This window comes from Zosterops lateralis, assembly GCF_965231275.1.
Source record: "Zosterops lateralis genome assembly, chromosome: 3".
NCBI classification, from domain to species: domain Eukaryota; kingdom Metazoa; phylum Chordata; class Aves; order Passeriformes; family Zosteropidae; genus Zosterops; species Zosterops lateralis.
Genome location: NC_139764.1, coordinates 43,082,170 through 43,105,708, shown reverse-complemented (window position 1 = coordinate 43,105,708; position 23,539 = coordinate 43,082,170). Strand labels below are relative to the sequence as shown.

Below are 23,539 nucleotides of genomic sequence, written 5' to 3'. Positions count from 1 at the left end.
TAAAATCACAGTTTAAGTAATTAAGTGTGTCTGAAAATTGACCTTTCCATGCAGATTGCCTAATGCTGTTTAGTGTTAATTAACTGCAGTTAATACTGTTTTACTCTGTGAATAGATACAGCATGTCTGCCAGCTGCAACAGGTCTTTAAATTCAGCTGAGGCTGAGCCCCACAGCCTCTCATGTCTTTCATGCACTGCTGTTGAGAGTCAGCTGAGTTCTCAAGAGGAATATCCTCTTTCCCAGTCTTTCTTGCACTCCTCAGAGGGAGGCTGGCATCCTGCAAGGCAGCCAGCCTCCTTCTTACTTGAGTCTTTGATGGGCCTGAACCAAGAGAGCAGCAGCAAACTGGACTGGAAAGTAATGCCAGTTACTGGAGGTGGAGAGGAGTGGGGAAATGGTGGCTTCATCTAGATTATCTCATCCTCAATACAAATCTAGTTCCCATTGCGTCCTCACCCTCAGGATATCACTGGGGAAAGAGACTACCCAATACTAGAGGAGAAAGTAGTTGGAAATAAGAGAAAAATGAGTCTCTCTCTTCTCTGAACCCACTGGATAATCCTATTCAAAGAATAGGACAAAATTCGTGGTTATTTTGTGTTCTCACAGACATGGTATGTAAGGAAGTTTTCTCTGGTTTTCAGAGTATTTGGTAGAGGAGTTATTTTGGGAACAGAAATTAGGAGTGTGTGTTTTGCTATTCCATTGTTTGGCCTGGAGCAGGGAAGCCATGTAGGGTTGAATAAAGGAACTTACCTGAAACAAAACGAGCTCAAACATGGGGCACTTGCTATGCCATGTGAGAGCTGAACCCCACTGGACTGTGCTGAATGAGTGCCAGAGAAACCACACAGATTACAAGCCTGGTAAGGATGGAGTAGGAGAATCAGGGGAGCCCAGAGGGGAACCAAGCACAAGCCAGAGAAGGATGCTTGGATCTGCCTGATGCAGACTATAACAAAAGCCTCATGGACACCAAAAAGTGAGCAGATGATCTGCTGTGTGCCCAGTGGAGACTTCCTGGGGTGTTTGTGCTGATACCAGAGGGTTGTTTGTGTCTCCACATAACCCTGAGGGCTGGTGTGCTTTAGATAAACTCTGCTGCAGAACCGGGCTCTCCTGTACATGTTTTGGTCCTTCTGCCAACAAGGAGCTGCTCTAGTGGGGCTGCAGGCCACAGGCACTCAGACACTAGTCTGAGTAAAAGGAACCAGAGGAGCTGACCTGAATACAGAAGTTCATAAGGGGATGAACCAAGGCAATTCAAAGGACATTGTGTAAAAGCTGAGACTGAAATTCTGCCTTGGAAGGCATTCTTTGCTCCTTCTCTTGAATAGAATTGATGCCTACAGGGGCAGGAAGGTAGAGCAGGCTTCCATCAAGCAGCACCAAGAGACATCTCTGGTGTGGACTGGGCACATTCTTCCCCATTTCAAGTCTTGCAAAGGACTGGTGAATATAGCCTGAATACTGAATACAGTAAGAAATTTTTATGCAGAAGTGAGAGAATGTATGGAACTGCCCTGGAAGAAGCTGACGGGTTACGAAGTCAAGTGACAGTTATTAAGCACCAGACTCTGCTTTGGGCATCCTGCATTCCTATTTTCAGTTGTCTGGTCATGCACTGTTTTTTACAGGGGACCCTAATTCCTTTCATTGTGCAGAATGGTTTCCCACAATGGGGAGAAAAGGGCCAGAGGAGGAAATTGTAATCTGTAATTTCTGAGCTTTGGCTGCTTAACTTCAATTTCAAACAAGTAATTTTAATTGAGGGCCCCAAGAATCTGCTGTTCCTTAAATAGGAAATCTGTGTTTGCTTTGGGAATGAGTGAATCACAACAGTATTCTCTGTGACTGTTTTCTGTTTATGACTAAACCAAAAGAAATATTTGCCTTGTGGAGCTCAGGATTTTCCTACGCGTGTTTCTCGTTGTGGTAGCTGAAAGGCTGTGCTGGCAATACTGGTGGTGCTAGAAGAAGGGGTCACAAAACCTGAATTTTAAGTGTATGGTGGCAGGAGGTACTTGCTGCCTCCTCAGTTTGCAGTCCATCCTAATTGAGATTTGGCATTGTAAGCGACTGATCCAGATGCCTTTCTGTTTGTAATAGAAGCATTTGTCTCAGCTTTTAAATGAAAAAACAAACCCAACCAAATGCCTGCAGGCAGCATCAGACTGAACAGACTGAAAGAAGAGAGTCAGCAAATCTGGGATTCCTTTCATCTGTCTTCAGTCCTGTTTGTATTAAACACCTTGGATGAATTAGTTTTCCACTCTTCCATTATATGGACAGAGAGGGGCTGTGCCTCCATTGTGTCATTCATCCTGAGTGTAAAGCAGAGGAGAGGCTCAAGACCTCCAGGCACGGACAGGAAATGCCCTTTAGGGACAGTAAAGAGAAGGTAGTAATGAGCTGAAACCAGGGGAACACTTCCAAGGAGCTGCCCAGTGGTGTGGAGGAATTGAGCCCTTCAGTAACTTAACTGTGTGTGTTAGACCACAGTGGAATGCTAAAAGCAGCCTGCCTGAAGAAATACATAACATATCGTTTAATTTAAAAGGAAGAGATGGGAAAACCCACAGTCAGGGAACAAGCAGAAACAATGTCAAAATATCTCCCTCTCAGGAGTTCCGTGTAGAACAAGGGTGATTTAAAATGTTTTCCTACTTAGTCTATGTGTCTGCAAAGTATCTTTTGGAGAATATTTATTTAGGCATTACATGTGTAGAAACTACCTACTGATGGTGTTGCTGAAGTCTTCAGGAGCTGTTTTATAACTCCTGCACAGTATTCCTCAGTAATTTAATGAACTTTTGATTTAATTTAATGATTTTTTTTGTTACTGCATGTTGCACGTGCAATATTCACGCTTCACTTGGAACTTCATTAGATGGATCAAGGCAAGAAGCACAGAGCAGACACAGATGTAGTTGTACACAGTGGCAGGCAGCTGTGGCAGCAGGATGGGATTGCCTGTGGGGCTCTCTCAGTGCTAGCTAGCTTATTTCCCACGCAAAATGGTGTATGAAAGCAGCCAACTCAGGCTGTGTGCTCGAGGCACAGTAGTGATGTCTAAAAAGGACAGTTACTCATTCCTGCAGCATGTGTATGGTGCACAGTTGTATTGCAGTAGCAAGTACATTACCAGTGTAAGGAATATTTATTTGTGTTTGATTTTTGTGTCTGAAGGCTCTGTAGCACTATGAAGAATCATTCTTAATTTAAGGAGTGGTTGCAACTTATATTTTTTAACAAATCACTTCTTGCTATTGGGAAGTAAAAGTGCCCGTGTTCATATTTTTCCTGAGACCACACTTGACCACATGTTCAATGTATGTAGCAGAGCATGAAAAGGTATTGATAAATTACAGAGAGTTCAGAGAAAAACAGCATTTTTTGACACATCCCAGCAGTGTTTGTGGGAAAGAACAAAGACTGAGGGACACAATTCTTGGAAATACTAGAAACATGGACAGAAAGGATGCAAAGGGATTTCTTTAATCTTGGTTACTTAATTGGGAAGAATAGTATGAAACTGAGAAGAGGATACTTCTAAGTTAAATGCAGGAGATCTGTGATGTGTAAGCCTTTCTAGGTGTACAATGATGCTCCAACAGTGGAAGCCATCTATAAATTTCAAATAGACTTTGAATAGTTTCTATAGCACATGCTAGAAATAAATATTTAATGTAATTTTTCCTTTTTCTTCCTTTCACAATTTTATGTGTATTTATGTGTGCACTGGAAAAGACTTCTGGAAGGAAGGAAAATGTTAAATGCAGTGCAACCTTTTTACTGAGAAATTATCTTTGCCAAAACCAAAACATTGCATGTTGCATTGCACTGCAAAAGATGAGACGTGAGAAGCTTTTGTGGTATTTTATAGCTGCAAGTTTAACAACAAACATCTTTGGAGAATGCTATCTCCACGTGGCTTTTCTTAATGTGTCTCTGTGGGCCAAGAAAAGGGAAGGTTTCTGAGGAGAAGGGATGTCTGTTATTATAGCAACTGATCTGGTTTGAAAACCAGATTGTTTTTCAGACATACAATCACCTAAAGCAGCTGAAAGCCAAACCAGAGTTTTACACCTAACAGCTTTTATGTTTGAGGAATTGATACTGTTTTTTAAGTCCTGAAATTTGTCTTTGAAACAAGCTGAGACTATCAGAACCTATAAAATCTGTTCTTTATCCCAGTTCCACAAGCAAAAGAGCAGGAAGGAGACAAAAAATTGGAGTTTCCAGAATGTGTCTAATTCTGATGTTCATGGCTTTCCATTTGTGACCTCAGTTCACTGCTCTTCGAAGTATTTGGATTTTTGTGGTTTTAGAACCATATCTGATGCATGTTTCAGTAGAGGATGGCCTTCCAATGGCTGTAATTATGCTCACTGTGCTTTTTTTTTGTGTGATAACTTACTGCTTATTAAAGTGCTATCCTGAGCAGAAAAGAAATTCTGGTTGAGAAGGAGCCTAATCCGTTAGAATTTGGGAATATTTGGTTTTGCAGCATAAGCTTGTTGAAGCAGAGCCAGATAATTCTAGTGTATTGCATTTATTTGTAAGACATTCTTGTGCTTGGTTTTGCCAAACAAATGGTGGGGAAACAGGCATTTTTGTGGAGTCATCTGTGAAGAGACCTGTGCATGGCTTAGGTAAGGAGTTACCCTGGGCATGAGCCTTTTCTGTGTAGATTTGCACCCCAGTTGCTTATTTGTCAGCAATCCTCAGTGCTCAAGCTGTTGCTGCCTTCAGCCACAATAATTAGTCCCTGTTCTGGATGTGTTGCTATACTGAAGTGTTTTATGGAAATTAAAACTGCTCCTAGAATACTTCTAGTATGTGGCTGTGTAATGGATTTTTCTTTCTAGGCCCTCAGATCTTGAAAAATGCTTTTCACTCCCTGAGTTTCCACAATTGAATTCAAAAGCACACTATGGTTTCAGCCTTTAATTCTAGAAGGCTGGGTGATCATTCAGTTAGGTGTATTTTGTCCTCTTGAAGCAAGATTAGTCTTCAGTCTCAGTTTTCTCATTTCCATTTGGGTCAAATCATTGTGGCAGAGCACAAGTCTGTCCTCAAATCCTGATGTGTCAGGAAAATACAAAGAGCTCCAAGTTCTCACCCTGGCTTTCTCCTGAGCTCACACAGGCTGACCTTGCTTTGTTCAGCTGGCACATGTTTTTTACATTGATGGATTTTTGGCAACCCTCCAGTGTTAGATACCTTACAAATGAATTGGTCACATCTATACTAGCAGGGGTCAGAGTGAATGACTAAACTAGAGTGAAGTGTACGAGATTATTTTCCTTCCACTGCAGAAAGAAATGTAAGAAAATGTTTTCCCTCAGATTTTGAAATTACTAATTACTAGTGAAAACATTTTCCCGTATTTTAATATTTAATGGTACTACACTTAATTATATTGCAGAAGTGAAGTGCACGTTCTGTTCCCTGCTCTTTGGTTTTATGAATAATTCTCTCAGAGCTGCTTGAACTTGCTAATTTTTTTTGAGAAGCAATATAAAAATTGTCATTTAAATCATCAGCTTATAGCACATACAAAAAAAGTCCAGGGCCAGCCTTCTGTAAAAGGCAAACACAAATGCTTGACTTCATTCACTGTGTCCTGTCCCTTCTGGCTCAATGCATAAAGCTGAGCACATGCTCTTAGTCTCTGTGGTACCAGTGTTTGGAGTAATGAACCAAAAAGGATTGATGTATGCTCTGGTAAATGAAATTTTACAGTAAAATGCCAGTCTGGCATTGAAGTCCAGCCAGTGTAATAAGGACTAAAGTGAGGCTCCATTAAAGATGAGAAGAAATTACTGACAATTGTTCTAGAACTGACTGCAGATATTGGGAGAGAACCAACATGTACTTGAGCATGAAGCCTGAATGTTGTCTTTGTAGACTTGAGTCCTTTTACTAGATGTTGTTTGGAAATACTAATCAGCAGGAATGAGGATTTGGTGTTTTGTCAGGGCACTGGCCATGGCTCAGGTTACAGATTTGAACTTAAGTGGGATACCCAGAGGGTACGCCAGCAGTAAAGACACCAAATCCCCAAGGGGGTAGTGCCCAAGTCCTTCAAACAGCTTTTGTTAATCAAGTGCATGTTAGCCAGATGTTGAAGAGCACACCCCTGATTTCATTCTTTGGAATAAATCCAGAAAACAACCACATGAAGTCCTTTGGTTGTTTCCCATAGCTTTTGTAATAACACAGTTCCTCTTAGAATGACTCCTGCTCGTCAAGTTCAACATTGATTTCACCCCCTGTAGCATAATTTTAACTCTAGCTGATTAAAATTACCTAGCAAAGACAACTTGGAGGCATTTTAACCTGTAGAATTAGCTAAGAATACAAATAATGTTCTGGCATCATGTCCTGTTTGTTATGCAAGTGATGACAGTTTAAACATTGAGAGTCTCTTGAATTCACCTTTTCTTTGCCTTACCAGTCTCCTTGGGCCTCTATGTTACAAAATATATCCCCTAAGAAAACCAGTAATTACAGAAACTGCAGTAATAATATTTGGCTTTTATTGAAAGAGGTAGTACAGAGAGTAAAGCCTTCCATAGAAATAAAATTTGATATTTCCATACCAAGAGAAGAAAAAGCATATGTATACAAATAGTTACATAGACTGAGCAAAGGCATCTTTAAATCCTGTTGTAGAGGGATCAGGGACAGTTGTTCATTGTGTTTTTATTTTTTCTTTACTTGCAAACTATTTGGCAGTACTTAATTTTGCACCTGGGATGAAGATGTATCTTCTCTCAAATTCAGTGTAATACTGAAAGACCTTTAAACTTTCAAAAATAAGCATAACAGTAATAGTAACAGCCCCAGCATGGAGCATTTGTTTTACTCTTTTCAAGCAACGTACAAAGGAATGTTTTCCCTACTCCAGTTTGAGTACAATGTCTTCCGATTTGATTTCACAGAAGCATCTGCTGACCCAGAGCAGTTCTTGGGGTTTTTTTGCTGTTGAGCAGTAAGTGTTAATTCATGTAGAAATCTGTGAAATACGAAGCAGAAGCAGTCCAGTTCATGTCCAGTCCAACTGGAAATGTCAGCCTAATAGGTCATGTTTTGTACTTGGCAGTATTGAAAGGCAAGACGTTTGTATTTAGATGACCTGAAGACTTTTAATAATTTTTCATATGTTATATCCCTGAAGTCTAAGGAGGAATGCTTATCAGTGTGTGAGCAACACTGGGTTCACAGTGTAAATTTTCATTCATGGCAAATTGAAAAGAAAACACTGGAATATACTGAATCTTTTTCCTCCATCTCTGAGGGCTGTGATCCTTTTTTTCCTCACACATTTCCTTTGGATTTTTCTATTCTCCTTTACTTATATGTTTTGCCTGCTGCACACATTTTAGCAGATGCACAGGCAAAAAAAGAAGTGGTAACCCATACTTTAACATATTTTGTTTATTTTGAAAGATTTTTCTTAGCAAGGAGAAAGGAATATTCTAGATGGTACTTCTACTGTTAATGCAAACTGAAGGTCACAGGTTGTTGACCACAGAGTTGTGATGGGACTGGAACAGACAGTCGAGGGCCCAGCAGTTGTCATCATGCTCTACAGAAAGGCTTTGGGATCCTGCCCTGCTCCAGGCTCTCTTTTGGGGTGCTGGCAGACTGCAGGGAATTGAAGCTGGCACTGTGTTCTTTCCTGGCTGAATATTCCAGTGATGAACACAGCCAAATTCTTCTCTCATTTACAGTGACACAACAGGTCTGTTGGTCCTGTTGGGGAGGGAGCTGTTGAACTGCAGTGCAGTGCCTCACATCTTCCTCTCTTGTCAAATCTGTTTAGAAGCTGATGGATTCAGCAATCTGTGGGGTGATACTGAACCTCTTGCAGAAGGCCTGAGCAAGATGTGTTACTTGCAGCACAGGACATGCCCTTGAAAGAGGTTTATGTACAAACTCAGTGGGGAGTAAGTTCTGCAACAGCCTATGGAGGATAAATTTTAAAAAGAAGCATACATCAGGAACATAAAACTTATATATTTTGAGAACACTGGAGGGAGCACAGGGGTGTCTCCTTCAGTTTTTATTAGTAGTGCCTACATTGTTTAGAAACTGCATTCAACTGCATAGATTTCAAATCCACAAGGGTTCGGCTTGACCATCTAGAGTGCACAGCACAAGCTGAAAGTGCAGAGTCTGCATTATTCTGCATCTGCCTCATGACTTCTTTTTGAGGTAACATAACCTTTTTAGAAAAATTTGCTCTACTTTGATCTAAACCTCGTGTAATAGACTAATTAGAAAGCTGTTCTGTTCTTGTGATGTACTGCCACTAGTGCTGTTCATTAGAGATGTTTGATCCAGAGTAGCTTTTACTCCAGTGGGAGAGAGAACAACCTGGTAGATGTTATTTTTGGAACCTGCTTTCCAAGATAGTTTGCTAAAACCCAGATTTTACAAGTGCTCTGACACACTAAAATCTTTCTTTGGGTCTGGTATGTTAGTTGAATAAGCAGACTAAGACTGGGAACAATTTGCTTAATGTGCTTTATGGAGCGAGACTCTTTAGTGTTTCTTCCTGGCGAGTTTTTACGAAGGCAGAAGCTGTGGTCTCTAGTTTAGCTCAGCTCAGAACCAATTAGAACTAGAACATTAGATCAGGCCCTTTTGGCTTTTATAGGTGATAGTTGTAAATGAGTAATGTACAGCCCTTTATTTGCTGCTGCACATGGCTCACTTAGCACATGGAGTTTGTTGCCATAGCTCGTTTTTTCAGATTTTTGCTAAGTGTGTACAACCTTCAAACATACTTTGGATGTAAGCTTGCAAGATGTCCTTTGTTTCCTCCTCCCCCAATAACTGGCAGCACACTCTCTCTTTCTCACTGCCAAGGGACGTACTGCCAGCAGAGAGAAGTGGAAGCTATAACAGAAGGAGATGAAGACAACGAAGGCTGCTGCTGTTGCAAGCCCGGGCACTTGCCTCACCTGCTGTCCTGTAATGCAGCCTTCAACCTGCGCTGGCTGACGTGGGAGATCACACGGACCCAGTACATCCTGGAAGGATACAGCATCATTGACAACAACGCTGCCACAATGCTGCAGGTGTTTGACCTGCGCAGAATCCTTATCAGATACTATATCAAGGTAAACTCTTCGGTAAAGTGTACTTTGTTCCTAGGCAGGTTTGTCAAACGAATTGCCGTTTGTCTATAGAAGAAAGAGCATTGGCAGTTCTTTGCTTTTATGTTTATCCATCTGCACTACAGTCTGGCAGTCAGACTGAGTTGATGGTGGATCATAGAACCATAGAATCATTTGGTTTGATCTTAAGATCATCCAGTTCCAATCCTCCTCCTATGACAGGGACACCTTCCACTCGAATAGGGATAATCAATTCATGTCTCCCTTTGCTAAATTTAATTCTTATCACTTATACTTACAGTTAGTACAGAAAGTGGCAGGCATGCTTCAGTGGAGATTCAAGAAGGTGAGTTACAATGCTGTAGTGATAAAGTCAGACAAAGTCTTCTTACTTATGTTCTTACAATACTTCACTAACAGTTCATTATTTCTTCTTGTCTTGGCCTTTCCAATGTTTTGTTTTGGTTTTTTTTTCTGGAAAAGAAAAGAAAGATATTAACAAGCATAAAGCTCTTGGGAAACTTCTGAAGATCTGTTTCTCAAATGTACTTTTTTAGTAGTGCAAACCCCCTTCTTACCTTCTGTTTTACGTATATACCACAGCACATTTGAAGTTGGTTTATTCAATTGATTACACAGCAGTTATTTTACACCACTTCTATATTTGCATTTTTATTAAGATCACAATAACCTTACAGATACTAATTTGTAGAAATAATTGAACCTTATAGTCTAGTAAGATATCTTCATCCTTTGCCAAAACAATTCCCAATCCACCAAACGAAGAATTTGTTGAGATTTATAGTCCTCTACTGAAACAGCAAGAGCCAAGTTCTGTTTTCTATGGCACTAGTACTGCCATGAAGCCAGTTCCTAAAGCTCCAATTCCTGACACCTCCTTTCTGCTTATATCTGTGGAATTGTAAAAAATCTGTCAACTTCAGAGGCAGACCTGTTGTAAATAAGTTAATCACCATTTTTTGCAAATGAACCAGTGTAGTAAAAACAAGCTCATTGCTTTACAAAGCTGCTTTGATCATGCAGTTGATTTCTTCTGGGATTTCATAAGTAATTTTGCAGGCAGGATGGCCTGGTAACCAACCTGCTTTGTTTAATAAACTAATTAGTAAATAAAACTGTATGTGAGCATGATTTTTTCATCTTAGAAGGGGGAGTTGTGGCTATAAATTATTTTAAAGCAATGTAACTAAGCTAAGAAAAGCCAAAGCAAAACAAAAAAACAACTCTTCTTTAATGAGTATGTTGCTACAATTGCTTTGCTTCACTTTAAAAGGTAACCTGAATAACTGGAACATAAACCGGTGCAAGCTGGCAAATGACTCAGCTTTTGATGGGGAATCAGATTGAAAAAATCCCAGTCAAAGCTGCAATCAAATCAGCATCTTATTAGTTTAAAGCAGTGAAGAATTTTGCTTTATAAAGTGGAACTAGTTTTGTGACTTAAAATGAGTTAATATATTGAGGACTTGCAGGAAGAGCGAGGTTCACCACATGGGGTGTAAAACTTAACTGAAAGATAGTTTAGAGCTTCTGGGGCTGGACAGAAGATAAAATGGCTTAGACAAACTTTAATCCCATGTGGTACAGGTGTGGTCAGCTAATCCTGTTTTGAGTAGAAGGGAGTGGGTTAAATGCTCTGCACATCACTGAGGTGTGCTGTGGCTCCAACTCCACTCCATGCAGAGTTCATGTGCACTACTGATGGCTCTGAAAGCATGAAAATCAAATCTCTTTTTGCTGGATTTAGTTGAGGCAGTATTATTATACTGCACTGACAGAGCTTCATTCTCAGAAGGTCTTCATTCTTAGGCTGTCAGTCTTTTAAATCTACTTCTCTTTTGAGGGATGGATGAACAGAAGATAATAATAAACTGTTGGCACCTTCAATATTAGCCTGGGCTGGGGCTCCCTTTAGTGAAGGGAGGGTACACTCAGGAAATCTCTTCTGTAGAATGTCACTTCCCAAAAGTTACCTAGATATTTTCTCCTTGTATTTTTAAAGTAATTGGGCTTTCTTCCATGAACAGGAGCTTTAAAAAGATTTGGTAAAATCTTTAGTACAGCCTTGGAAAGTGAGAAGATTATAATATGTATTAGATCAGGTTTTTTTTCCTGTTTATTTAATTCTAGCCTCCAAATAAACAATATGAGACACAGAGGTGAGAATTCATTCCTTCCCTAGCTCTTTCTTCTGGGGGAATCTAGATCAACACTCTGTGCAGTTCCACTGTGAACATTTAAAAAGTCCTTGACACTTTCTTTTTAACAGTGTGAAGTAATTGTAAGAAGAACTATAGATAAGGTAGTATTCAGGTCACATAAAACACAGACTCAAAAAACACTTAGACTGGAATTTCTGGAGGAACTGCACTTCCATTGCATTGAGCATTTGGAGCATTTCTGGTTTACTCTCTGTAGCTTACAATGTTGTAAATATTTACCATATTGTTTCAGAAATGCCATATACCTGAGGATGTACTTGTGCACAAAACATATCTTGTAAGAGTTACCAAGAGCAGAATTTAATTAGGCAACAGAAGATTTTCTTGTTTCTGTGTCTGATTGCAAGTCTGATTTTTTTCCCAACTGAATCAGCTTCTTTGTAAACACAGATGAGGACAATAAAAAAATAAGCTCTATCTTAAAAATCAACAAAGAGAATGTATGTTTTATTTTTGTTCTTCTATCCTTCAAGAATAATTATTGTATTGGTCCTTTAAACAATGAGTTGCACTGAGCATCTTATTCTTAAATCATATTTATTTCATTTGCAGTTTTGTTGGTGGCCTAGAAATGCATACATTTCTTATTATGAAAGGATTTTTATTCCCCACAAATAAAGTGGGTCAGCTCCTGTAGCCCTTCTGCATGTATTTTGAAATAATTTCCTGCCCAACTACTGTGATATTTTTCCCTTGTGCCTCTTCCATCTCTTCTCAATATATTCTTATTTAAACATCTTCTAGTATTCAAGAAGTCTGTGTATTTGCTGAGTGCTGTATTTTCAGCTCCTATTGTTTCTACATGAATCCTTTCTAAGGAGTGTATTGTTCTCCTCATGCCAAAAAATTAAGGGCCCATCCTGTCTGTATCTGTCTGAGTTGTCTTTTTCCTCTGATTTCTTGATTCTCCTTTTACTTGTATTTTTATACAATTTGAGAGGAAAACTGTGGAGACTGTCTGGGGTTTTTTAAAGGCCTGTTAGTGCTTCTGTCCTTTGTAATCCATCATATTTTCATTTTATACATTTATTTACTTAGTACTATTTCCGTTGACTGGGTAAAGTGGAACTACATCATCTTCAGTCACGAATCATACTTGCTTCTCATTTGCTTTGGAATCCAACTTTAAATTAATATTGTAAAACATTATAATGAGACTTTCCTGCTGATGGAACACACTGGAACATCTTAAGTTTCATATTCTTTTTAAAATATGCTCCAAGTTGTGTTTGTATAGAATTTTTTTAATTACTTTTTTTATTTACTATTATTTTAATGTGTCCAGACAGAGCAGTTAGAAAAACTTAGAAACTCAGGCACAGGCATGAGATACGTGTGTTGCTGCTTTCTAACATTTATGTATTTGGTAAAAGAGACCCCGCTGAATGCTGTTCCCCCCTCAGTGCTTTAAAAGAAACACAGTTATATCAGTTATATCAGCTTTTTAACCTGACATGTAAGAAAAAAAATCTATTATTTTTTTACCTGCTGCATTGACAAATAACAAATTTGTGTCATACACATCTGTCATGTCTCATTTTTGTGGCTAATAAGGAATTAGGAAAGTGTCACCCCCAGAAAACACTAAGTCTACTGAGGAAAAAAGAGCCCTATTTTGAGGATGTGACAATCTACTACTGTTTCTTGAAACATGCCTAAGCTATTATTGATATCACCTTCTTGGTGACAGACTCTAGAACCCCACTAGTATTGACATGTTTGAATGCTGAAACTCTCTATTCCTATCATTGTATTGATTTTCCTGTAAGGCAACAGGATATTAAAAATATTACTTCATTTTCTGTTGTCTGCTTTCAATATCAGTTATTGTCATCTTTCTAACTTGAACACTTTTGTGTGTGAAGCAATAATGATGCTAAGCAGTAAAATGTAAGATATATATACACATACTATTATAGTTCTTAATGGGGTCCTATTTGGCTTCTCTTCTGTGTAAAATATGTCTGCTTTAATCAGAGTTCAGAGTGAATAACATTTGCACATTTTGTCAACAGAGTATAATATACTTTACAGCAAGTTCTCCCAAAATCCTTGACTGGATAAAAGATGAATCCATCCAAAAGATACTGCAGCCTTATGCAAAGTGGCATTATATTGAACGTGACCTTGCAATGTTTAACGTTAACATAGACGAAGATTATGTTCCGTGTCTCCAAGGAATAACAAGAGCCAGCTTCTGCAGTGTTTATCTGGACTGGATTCAGTTCTGTGCCAGGAAAAGGGTGGAGGTACATGTCAATTTATTTGATTTTTTTTAAGTAGTATTAGTTTTAATTCTTGGGATTTGAGTGAAATGGTGCATGGCTACTCTTTTACTTGCTCAGGATTAATAGAATAAAATTTATTTCATATAAGCTTTTAGCTTTAATGTAAAAGGAAAATATGTTTGTGGAAGGGAAAAAACATATTTTGGAAACTACCCATGTGCGAAAACTGGAGTCTTAAGGAGCATTAGTCTTTAAATACAGAACTAGTTCTTTACTGTGCAGATTTCCAGCAATGTTAATTTTGTTGGCTCTAGAAAGCACAGATATATCAAGTGCTCACAGAAGTACTGCTAGAGCAGGCTCCATTCAGAGAATGTCATCAGAGCATTGCAGTTCCTTCAGTGTTGACAGTGATTGTTACATTTACCACATGTCTGTGATGTCTGTGTATCCTTTTCAGAAATTTGCTTGTACTTGCTTACAGTTGCAGGATGGTAGGGGGTGTATGGCACACTCCCTGCTGGCATAGGCCACCTCTGAGAGCTCATGACCCAAACATGAACCACACCACAGAACTGTGTAAAACTTTAGAAGGTCAAGGGCAGATGTGCAGCTGTGCATTTCCATGGTCTGAGCCACTAAGATTACTGATGGTCAGCAGTCGTTTGTCAGAAATGCACTACTGTATTTCCATGGGATACTCAAAGTAGCCCAGAGGGAGAGTACAGTTTCTAACGAGCATATTGCCTCAATCTGATTTTCTGATTATTGCTGATAGTGGCAAAAGTGGAGCAATGTCTCTCCCCGGCCACAACGTGCTGTATTTGTGCATTTTTCCACTCAGGATCACAGACTGCACATCCCATTACTGACCTTAGCTGGTGTAACATCACTGAATCTTTCTTGAAACATCACTGAATGTTTCTGCCCTTTAGTTCCTTCTCATGTCTCTGATGCTGAGTACCATTCCACCAGTTCTCCTGCATGTCATTATACTGATATTATTTTCATTGAATTGTCTTCTGAGCCCTTTCCACCATCTCCTCCTACTGGGAATACTTGACTTCTTTTCTTTCTCATCTCCATGTCTCGGCTCTCAAAGAATTGGGACACACAAAGACATTGCACGGTGTGAGGAAAGCTGCTGTTAATTGATGCCTTTCCACTTGTTCTCTGGCTTAGATTTTCAAATTCAATAATAGATTTAGGGATGCCAGTAGGCTGGAAATATGTCAGGCTTCAAAAGGCAAATTAATGCCTGCACTGGTCTCACACACACACACACACACACACACACACACACGCGCGCGTATCTTTTTGTTACATATTTTACCTTTGTTTTTAAATTCACTGACTATAGAGAAGCAAAGTTCATGTAGAAAGTGGAATAAAAAAATCCCAAGTTCACTGTCCACATAACCCAGAAAATCAATATGTTTTATAGAAGGAGCTACATTCTCCATTATAATTTGCTTTAGTTTTAGAGTCAAAGAAAACTCTTAAGAAATCACTCATTGCATGGACTGAAATAATAATCTGTATCCTTCTGAAGATTAATATGCATGCAGGGTTGTTCCAGTTTTTTCCTCCTACTTGGTAGCAAAGTTTTCTTTGTGAAAATTTCATTTAAAAGCCTCTCCTGAGCTAGTAAACATAAATGAAATGTTCTGACTGCTTGTTAAAATGGGAAGTCAGTGTCATCAACCATTTAGATAGATATTGTTATTTTCTGAAAGTGTGTGCCTGCAAACTTTTCCAAAGAGATTGTGCTTCTGGAATCTGTGATAAGGTTTCATAGGAACTGTGTTCCATGAAAAGGATTTTGGCTGTCTCCAATTACAATTGCTCCCAACAACAAAGAACCTCTTCCAGTTTAGTGTCAGGTCTGGGAGGAGTGGAAACAAACAAAAACCCCACAATAAAACCCCACCACCACCAAAAGCCCCTTCCCTTGGGATCTCACTACCTAAGAATGAAATGTTCTGTTTCTAGCTAGTGGGCAAAACAAGCTTGCATTTTGCAAAAGTCCTTCAATGGTGATGGTCTTCCTTCTTGGTCTGTTTAATTGCAAAGGATATTTTGGTGTGTAGGTCCAGCTACATGCAAATGTTATGAATGTCACCATTTGTAGCATTGTGCTGCTTTTAAATGTGATATTTGCACTTAGAGTAATATGCTAATCTTAAAACTTTGTAGCACCTGGACAGTGATGAAGATTCTCCTCTGGTGACGCTTTCCTTTGCCTTGTGTATACTGGGTCGGAGAGCTTTGGGAACTGCATCTCACAATATGGCCATCAGGTAATCTTTAGGAATCCTTTTTACATGTGATGTGGGATTTTAAGAGGAGATTAGATCAAGGTGAAATCTCATTTCTGCATAAAATGTTTTCTGTCATTCCTGGTCATCTTTTTCTTTGTGATTGGCTAAATAACTAACACCAGTCTTTATTTTATAGGGCAAAGCAGAATTTTTGATTGAAAGAATGGGTACCAATGGTTATTGCTTGTGTTCACTCATGCCTGGCCACTGGAATGCTGTCCTACCTCTGGTATTCCAGCAGGAGAAAGAAATCTCCAGAAGAGGAAGAAACTGCTGAGTTGTAGTTAGCTAAATAATAATAAATATTTAGCGGTTCTCTTCTGTATTCCTCAGGGGTACATTCCTGTTCACTGTGCCACTTCATGCTGGCAACTAAGGAAAGGAGAACCTCTCATCTCCTGAGGCTGCAGTTTTGTCTGTTCTCAGTCTACCTTGCTCATTCATTCAAAACACTTCTTCCTAGGAAGCCTGGTTAATTAAAATATGCTTCATTGAGATCATTTCTAAATATGCTCTCCATCTTATATTTTCATTAGGGATTCTTCCATTTTCACTGGGAGTTCTGAGTTCTTTGGGTTTTACAATTTACACTCTGCTATAGATGACACATTTTATTAATGAAATAATGATTATTTTAATGGAGTTTAACTTCCCACGTAATTTTAGGGTTTTATTAGGTTTATTTGAACCCTCTGTGTGCACAGGAGTTTAGTAACAATGGAGAAGCTGAATAAATACAGTTTCTAAGTGACCTTGCTGTGTTGCCACAGAATGGTGAGCAAAGCTACCTAGACCTCTATCAACCTGCTCCTTAGAGAGGATTTGTCTTACTAACAAGCAAACAAAGACAGCATGTGTGATTTTGAATGCATTTTGTTATAAGATAAAACAGTCCTTTTAAATATTCATTCTAGCTTTGTTATCTGTTGAGACATTTAAAACAGTTTGTTTTATGTCTTCCATGCAAAATGTTTGTGGCTCACGTGGCTTATTTCTTGTTGTGCTGCTGCTTTCTGCTTTCTAAAGTGGCTTTTGTCATCTATTTTCTACTAGTCTTTGCACTTTCCCTTCCTGTAGTAGTTTTCCTTTGGGTGGCATTTCTTCTCCCTTCATTTCAATTCACTCAAATTAGTGTGATGTTAGGTGAGTCGTTGGTATTTTTAAAACTGTCCTTTTTTTTGATGATTCAAATTTTAGAGTTTTGGGGGTATCATGGGAAAGTTTATGTGCATTTATGATATTTATTTGAGCAAAGATTAAAGTGATTTTTGATCTGGGCCTGCAATAGATAGGTCACAGCAATATTAGGAATTCATCTAAAAATAACACAAATGCTTCCTAAAACTGTTATCACATTGCATGTACTTTCCACTGGATCTTAAAATCTTCATTACAATGCTTTGGCTGTAGTACAGATACTATAACAATGTCCCCTATTTGTACTGGCTCACATGGTTAGTAGCTAATGCAAAGGGATAATATTATCAGAGACTTTCCAAAGCTTAACATGGAAAGTATGAATGTTGAGGATAATTATTTGTATAGTGTTCTATAAAGATTTTAATAATAATTTCAGGAGTCAGCTATACCATGTCTTTTCAAAATCTGACAAATACCAATGAACCGAATTACTTCCTCTCTTTTGATAAGTGGACTCTCTATATTTAAAAATACTTTCCTTGGGGAGGGAAGGTCTGCAGAAAGGCAAAAACTAGGGTACTCATCTGAGGTGCACAGCTCTCTCACTTCTTTTTTAATCTGTTCTATATAATCTTCAATTAAGTCCTGGTTTTCTTTTTATTAAGCAAGTGCTCCAGGGTAGTATCAAATCATTGTATTTTTAAAATGTATTTTGTGACATAAAAGGGACTAAGTGGAAGCTTCTGTCGGTATCTTTTCCAATGCTACTTCACAAAGGCTTTCCCTGGAAAAGTTTCACTGTGGAAAAACTGTGTCACTTCCCCACCTGGTTAAATTACCTTTAATACATTTCCACTGTCAGAAGGATCTGGAGAAATAGAAATCTGAGTAGCACAGTTGAAGTTATAAATTGCTATAGCTACAAAACATGACTTTAGCTTGGTAAAATACATTTCTTCTTGTCTTTCACAATGTATATATCTTAACTGACAAAACCAATTCAGTAAAAATTATTAACTGAGGAGCAAAGTGGGTACCCTACCCTCTGACATCAAGATTTTAACAACAGAAATCCCCCCCAGTACATTCACTTGAGCATGAAGGGCACCCTACTTATGGTGTTTATTGCTTCAGACAGATCTGCACCACCACTTGTTTAAACACAAATGAGCAGTCACTCAGTGAGATTCCAATAGGAATACAATTATACACCATGCCAGGGGAAGGAGACTTTTTCCAGTGTGTGCAATGCTGATGAGGCCAGATGGAGATGCTCATGAGAATTGTCTTCAGGCATTCCTCTCTCTGTGTGTTTGGTAGAGCACAGCAGCTCTCACCAAGGGTGATCTTGAGTGTTCCTGCACGTCCTGGTCACCAGCTCTCAGACTGCTGCAGGTCAGCATTCAGTCACATGGGGAAGAGGTACTTCAGGCCCTCAGAAGCTGGAGGAACGTTTCCTTGAGTGATGCTTCACAGTCCTTTTCTTTGAAAAGGTGTGCCATGGTATTTTGGAGATCTTTCAGAGCCTACTGGTGCTGAACAGAGTTTTAGTTTTCTCAGGAATGATCAGAGCAGGCAGTCTCACAGCCAGATGTGTGCATAAGAGTGGGTTGTACCACATATATGAGGCTGGAACTAGATGATCTTTAAGGTCCCTTCCAACCCAGGTCATCCCATGACTCTGGCTGTTGGGGTGTGGGTCATTTTGTCAGAGGCCAGGGCTCCTAACACATTTTGTCATGCTCAAATGCTGGATTACAAAATTACACATTTAGATTACTCTGGAAAGCACTGAGAATTTACCTGGGTCATCTTGGGACTTTCTCTCTGTGGAACATCTTGTGTGTGACATTGCTAGAGCTTTTGGGATGTGTTTGAGATGTAAGGTAGGCATCGTACTCTTCTCACTGCATGAAGCATTTCAGATGTTCAGTGAAAGCAAACCAGCCAAGAATCTGCTGTGCTCTGCAGTTCATGTTGCATTCTCAGAAGTGACTATGCAGGTAGTAGGAAACTTTCTCTGAACTAAGTCTAGTCCTTGCTGTGTCTTGGAAGAGTGAGTCATCCAGCTGCTGTGCAGTGGAGCAAAGGTAATGTTAACGTGGGCTGTGCACGACAGAGTTGAGAGTCAAGTTTATATTGTGTATGCAAACTATCAATTTGCACTCATTTGCTCATGATTTTGTCTAATCTATTAATCAGCAAATGTCACTGTGTAAACCAAGATTTTAAATGCTCTTATGTATGTAAATAATTATTCACTGTACCTGTTCATGTAAATGTCAGGAGAAACCTAACATTAACACTAGATTACACAATAAATGCATTCATTAAGGAGGCAGAACATTGCAATGCAAATCACTTGCTCTTTTAAACTCTCATTAGGAGGCATCCTGCACAAAATGCAATTTGAAGAATGACATGACATTACCATTCATTTATTCAAATGTGAATGATATGTTTAGTTTTCTATTTGTTAAAAAATTACAGAATAAGTCTATTCAGCCACTAAAGCTACTTGTAAAGAAATATTTAGTAAAAATTTCAAATTTGGAAAAAATAAAAAATCTCTCAATAAAGCATCTCTCATCAAATATTTCCAACACTAGCAAGATTGGCTGCTCAGGTTCCCCAAGTTCAGTTTGGACAAAGGGTCATTCCAAGGAATGCCTCTGCCTGGAGGAACTTCTGCTCATTCTGAAAGCCAGGGGAGAAGCTGGTTGCTCTTGCCCCTTCCCACCTGGTCACCCCACTGCACCTGTCCAGCATCTGAGGGAAGGGGACGACACAGAGGGCATGGCCCATGGCACCACAGGGCTACTGCTGGTGCTGCACTGCTGGTGGGAGTTCAAGCAGACAGTGCAGCTTGATGTATGCCAGAGCTGAGCAGGGCAGAAAAGTTTGACTCTTAGCTCACAACTACTGTCATCTAAAATATCCAATTAGAAGAGCTACCACTGAAAATATTTCAGGTGAACTCTGACACTCAGGTCGTTACTAGCTCACAGGCATGCCCGTTCCTTTGTTCCTTAAATAAACCTACAGTTAACATTGGAGAAGGTCTGCAGATGCAAAATACACACAGAGATATTCACCAGCTCATTAGTCTGCATCCACACTGTTTTCAGGCTGGCACTAAATGCTTTTAGTTTCAGCTGTTGGAGCAGTGTAAGGAGTGCAGTAGGAGGGAGTATTTGCTTTGGCACTGTTGCCCTTCCTCTGGTGTTTGTGGCACTACTTAATCCCCTCTTTTCTGCACCTTCAAGATTCCCATGCACCTACCAGCCTTGTTCTAAAATAGCTTGCAGTTGTGACAGCAGCTTTTCAGGTTGTTAGCTCAGAGGGTTGGAAATGTTGCCAGATACCATAGTTATGTCTCTTACAGATTAATGTTATTTCTTTGACATGTAATTTTACCTTGTTTTTTAAAATATTTTGAACCAGCCTGTAACTACAGCAGATTACTAATTGAGGTATGTTAAAAGTGGGCCAAGAAAACAGCAGCAACCTTCAGTGAGGCCTGAGATCAAAGTGGTTGAGAGTCAGGCCTGAGATTAAAGTGGTTGACTTTTACAGCTTCGTAATAATCTCATTAGTGTCTTCAGGAGAGAGCATAACAATGGGAAGAATAACGAGAGTTGTATCTTATATGGATTGAGGCTGCATGTTATAGAAGTAACGGCTTGAGATAGTGTCACATTATAGGTAGAATATACCCAAAAGCCTCATTACAATTGTCAGGAGAATAAAAGATGCCCATGGTTCTGTGAATACAGCAATCTCCTCCAGACTGCTCTGGTGGAAAATACAATACATAAAATAATTGACTCTCAGCCTCTCACAACTACTGCCACCACTGATTTGCTCCTTGTAGCAGTCATGTTTGTTCTTAACAATCCCCTGAGTTAGAGAACTTATTATGCAGAGGGATGATAAATGGATGAGCCTCCCCTAAGCCCAAGGAGAGCTGTAAGTGCTTCCCCCCACTCCCTCTGCTGATGCTCGGCTGCAGTTTGCATGGCTGTCCTGGTCCTGGCCGTGCCTTCAGCACATCCTGCTGTTCACAGCAGCCTGGTTAGCTGGTGCTGATGCCCCTAAGGCCCTTTGATGTGAATGCAAACTCCCAGTCTGCTCTGGTGGTCAGATTTGGCTCTGAGAGCCTCCCAAGCTGTAAAAAACCAGTTTTCTCTCCTGCCTACTCCTTCCTTCGTCCCAGCGAACTTTTCAGGGCAAATACGGGGGTGTTATGTGGGGAGACTATACTAAGATCATCATTAGATGCAGACTTCAAGGTAGCTTTTACAATTTCACCCTGGGAAGAATATTTAGGTACAGAAGGTTTTGTTTTTTTCCAGGCAAGGATTCAGCTGTGTATGCTGATGTTGTCTGGTGGGTGGGCAAGTGAAAGGAGCCTTCCTGATGTGTAGCCTTTTCAAAGGGGCTGATAGTCACAAATTTCACCACACTGGCTGCACTCATCATTCTCCCCCACCCTCCCAGCTGGCTTATTTTAGGGCTTTCATAGCTATTAAGCAGGGTTTGAGTACATTATCATTTTCTGAACTGTGGAGATGATGGATTGAATGTCAGTGGGGACCGGGACCCACTCCTTAAGGACACATAATAACTCCCATTGAAATCAGTGCTTGAATGTTTTGAAGAGCTGAGTGTGCCTGTCTCACATAAGCATGTTTTAATATGTAACTTAGTACTAATAAATGCAAATCAGTTAAGAATTCATGAAAGTTTCTTTGTACTCCTTATGTTCCCAGCAGTGACAGCAGCCCTGCCTTTCTGGCTAGTTTGGGTCCCACTGATCAGTTGATTTGTATTACATGATGCTTTCATGGAGAAAATCAGTATCCAGCTGTTTCTCTGGTAACAACATGTGTATTTCCACTTTAATTTCTAAGACATGCTTCCTACCTAGAGCAAAATTGGAATGCCTTTGAGCTGAAGTTGGCCAGGCATTCTCCCAGTCTCTCTTCTTCCTCTATCAGAGAAGAGAATATATTGAAATTTTTTTTTTCTTTTTTATAAAATAATTAAGAAAGCTCAATTATGTGGAAAGATTATGTGTTCTCTAGGGAAAGGCTGGGCAGTAATGAAAACTACTAATGTCTTAATACAGCTTCACCCCAGAGTCTTCACAATCTAAACGATCAACTGTTGTAAGAGTGAGTAAAATCCTAGCCAGTGGATGAAACTATGTCCTGTGGGTTTGCAAGGTATGCCTGTTTTTAATAGATGGGTCTGCTTTTGTGAATTTTGAGATCACTTCTTCAGAGCAACATCAGGACAGCAGTCACTTACTAGCATTATACAAGTGACAGTGGCATGGGAATGTTGTAATTCAGGGTGCAGATCGGAGCTAAGGTTGATTGTTTCTCTTCACAAAGCCCTCGTGCAATCATCATCTAACCACTACCTGATTTTGTAGCTTTTACCTTGTGCTTATATCTCGGGTCCAGGTAAACCATCACGCAAGGCCAGGCAGAACTGCCTACATCTAGTTTCTTACAGTAGAAAAAAGAAACCCAGTGTGTATTTGCTTTAGGGCATATTGTTTCAGTAGGAAGCACCTGTTGGTTGATTCTTGCTCTCACCTGGTTTGCTGAACAGTTCTGAAATTTAGTATTCTCAGTACCTCTGCTTTAATGTTCACATTTAGGTTTGAATGTCATGAGAAAGGTCTTAGATTTCCTGAAAGTATTTTTTTCTATTATTATTTTTCACTTACAAGGACATCCTTCATTCCGGGTGCCCCATTCATCTCATGGCCAGTCATTTACAGAGCATGCAGAAGGAAAACTGCCTCTCCCAAGGGATGTTTGTTTTTTTTTTTGTTAGAGAAACATGAGGTGACCCTGCTTTACACCCACTGCAGGCGCACTTTGCCCTGGGCCAGAGGGTCCCCAGCCACCGCACAGGTCAGCAGGAGGTTGGAGGCTGACAGATCTGGCTTGGAGAGACGGGAATGACTTCTGGCAGTGACTGCTGCCTTTCTCTTACAGCTTGGACTCTTTTCTTTATGGGCTCCATGCACTTTTTAAAGGAGACTTTCGGATAGCAGCAAAAGATGAGTGGGTGTTTGCAGACATGGATCTGTTGCATAAGGTGGTTGCCCCAGCAATCCGAATGTCTCTGAAGCTACACCAGGTAGGGTATTTATTTATGTATTTATTTTTAGCATTTATTATTGTGTCTGTTTTCTTAGGAAAACACAGGATACCTTAGCAACTGTACAAAGGGGAAAAAAAGAGGCAAATGGAGTACTTGCCACTTTATTCTAAGAAACGTCCTTCACCAAGATGGAAGAGTTCGGCATTTATTTATTTTGCATTCACTTGATTTTCTTTTCTGAACCCAAGCTGCCCATTTAAAACCACTTTGCAGACCTTGACCCTGCATTTTTCATCAAAAGAAATCAGAAAATCTTGTCGTATTTTACTTGCATGGATACTATAAAGG

At 39.6% G+C, this 23,539-nt stretch overlaps 1 protein-coding gene across 1 annotated transcript in view; it reads left to right on the top strand.

Annotated features, from left to right (window-relative positions):
* The window catches only part of PCNX2 (pecanex 2), a 151,371-nt gene that overhangs the window by 114,961 nt on the left and 12,871 nt on the right, over positions 1–23,539 (top strand). Inside the window, exons 26-29 of the mRNA XM_083856391.1 lie at positions 8,886–9,139; positions 13,395–13,628; positions 15,804–15,907; positions 23,083–23,227. Coding sequence (XP_083712517.1) covers positions 8,886–9,139; positions 13,395–13,628; positions 15,804–15,907; positions 23,083–23,227 — 737 coding nt within the window. The remainder of the gene's footprint in view (positions 1–8,885; positions 9,140–13,394; positions 13,629–15,803; positions 15,908–23,082; positions 23,228–23,539) is intronic.